Consider the following 1,230-nt stretch of genomic DNA (forward strand, 5'->3'; position numbering starts at 1 on the left):
AATATTTCATAGATTATACATAAATTGAAAGTTATGCTATTGTTCTTTATTAATTAAAATGTGAATTAATCGAAAAAGAATTAATTTATTAGTTTCTGAAAAGAAATGCATATACAAATATAGGCAATCACAAAAGCAACCCACAGTACATCAGACGGTAGTTTATACCGAGGAATTGTATGTAAATCTATTTGCGAGCCAAGCGGTATTATTATATACATGATTTAGATGGAAGCATTTTATAAATGAAAATTACATTTCCTTCTAGAATAAACGTTAAAAATGTCGCAGAAAATAGGAACGGATAACTTTGAATCTACAGTCAAGTGCTGTTCTTAATAATATTGCAGAATCATTATTTATTCTTGATCTTGCACGTCATTTATTTCTGTAGTTACAGTTGCCGGAAGTAAGTATGCCATTTCTTTTAAGAATTACTCTATTCTCGTGAACCGAGAGTGATCGTAAGCGAAAGATCGAGAATAGTGTCGATGAAAAGTATTATTTTGGTTTATTTCGAAAAACTTGCTGGTTGTCTTTTATTGGCAAGAAATAAGAAACGAGATATTGCTATGATATGAGATATCGACGAGAACGAAGATATTGCTACTACGCTGTAAGCCGTTGGGAGGCTGTTTATAAAGATAGAAATTGATAACCTTTGTGATAGAAACCAAATACATTTTCTGCTTTGTACTGGTGAAGCGTCACTTATCGTTAGCAGAAAGCGGAAGATATAGGCGATAAAAATGATTCGGTAATGCTTTTCCAAGGTCTTTCCCTCCGTCTTCCGGTAGCAAGAACCGAAAAGGAATTGAAACACGTCTGTCAAGTGGTGAAACAGGGTAAAGCATTGTACAACGAAAACCCTGTGGAATTTTTTCCAGGAGAAGGGTAACCTCGGCTAAGCATCCCGATGAAGATGAACGAAACGTTTTCCGTTACACCTAGCAGCTTTCAAACTGAGAAGGAGCTCTAGCACAGCTTCCAACTGGCCAGCCGGGGGAAACCAGTATACCCCGAAACACCAGTAGAATACATTCCAGGAGAAGGGAAACTTTGGCGAGGCATCTCGATGGGGATGAACGAAATGTTTTCCGTTACGCCTTGCAGCTTTCAAACCGAGAAGGACCTCAAGCACTGTTTCCACGTGGTTAGCCGATGGAAAGCACTGTATAACGAAACTCCAGTAGATTTATTACAGGAGAAAGGAAACCTTGTCGAGGTATC

The 1,230-nt window shown here is 37.7% G+C and overlaps 1 protein-coding gene across 1 annotated transcript; it reads left to right on the forward strand.

The window, feature by feature from the left end:
* Positions 1 to 760: 760 nt before the first annotated feature.
* Tsp_09800a (hypothetical protein) lies at positions 761 to 1,173 on the forward strand (the record flags this gene model as incomplete). The annotated part of the gene is made up of 2 exons (XM_003370535.1): positions 761 to 894; positions 985 to 1,173. Coding segments are annotated over exons 1-2 (323 nt in total), but the record flags the coding sequence as incomplete, so codon positions are not given.
* Positions 1,174 to 1,230: the final 57 nt, after the last annotated feature.

The sequence above is a fragment of the Trichinella spiralis genome (assembly GCF_000181795.1).
Source record: "Trichinella spiralis strain ISS 195 chromosome Unknown Scfld610, whole genome shotgun sequence".
NCBI classification, from domain to species: domain Eukaryota; kingdom Metazoa; phylum Nematoda; class Enoplea; order Trichinellida; family Trichinellidae; genus Trichinella; species Trichinella spiralis.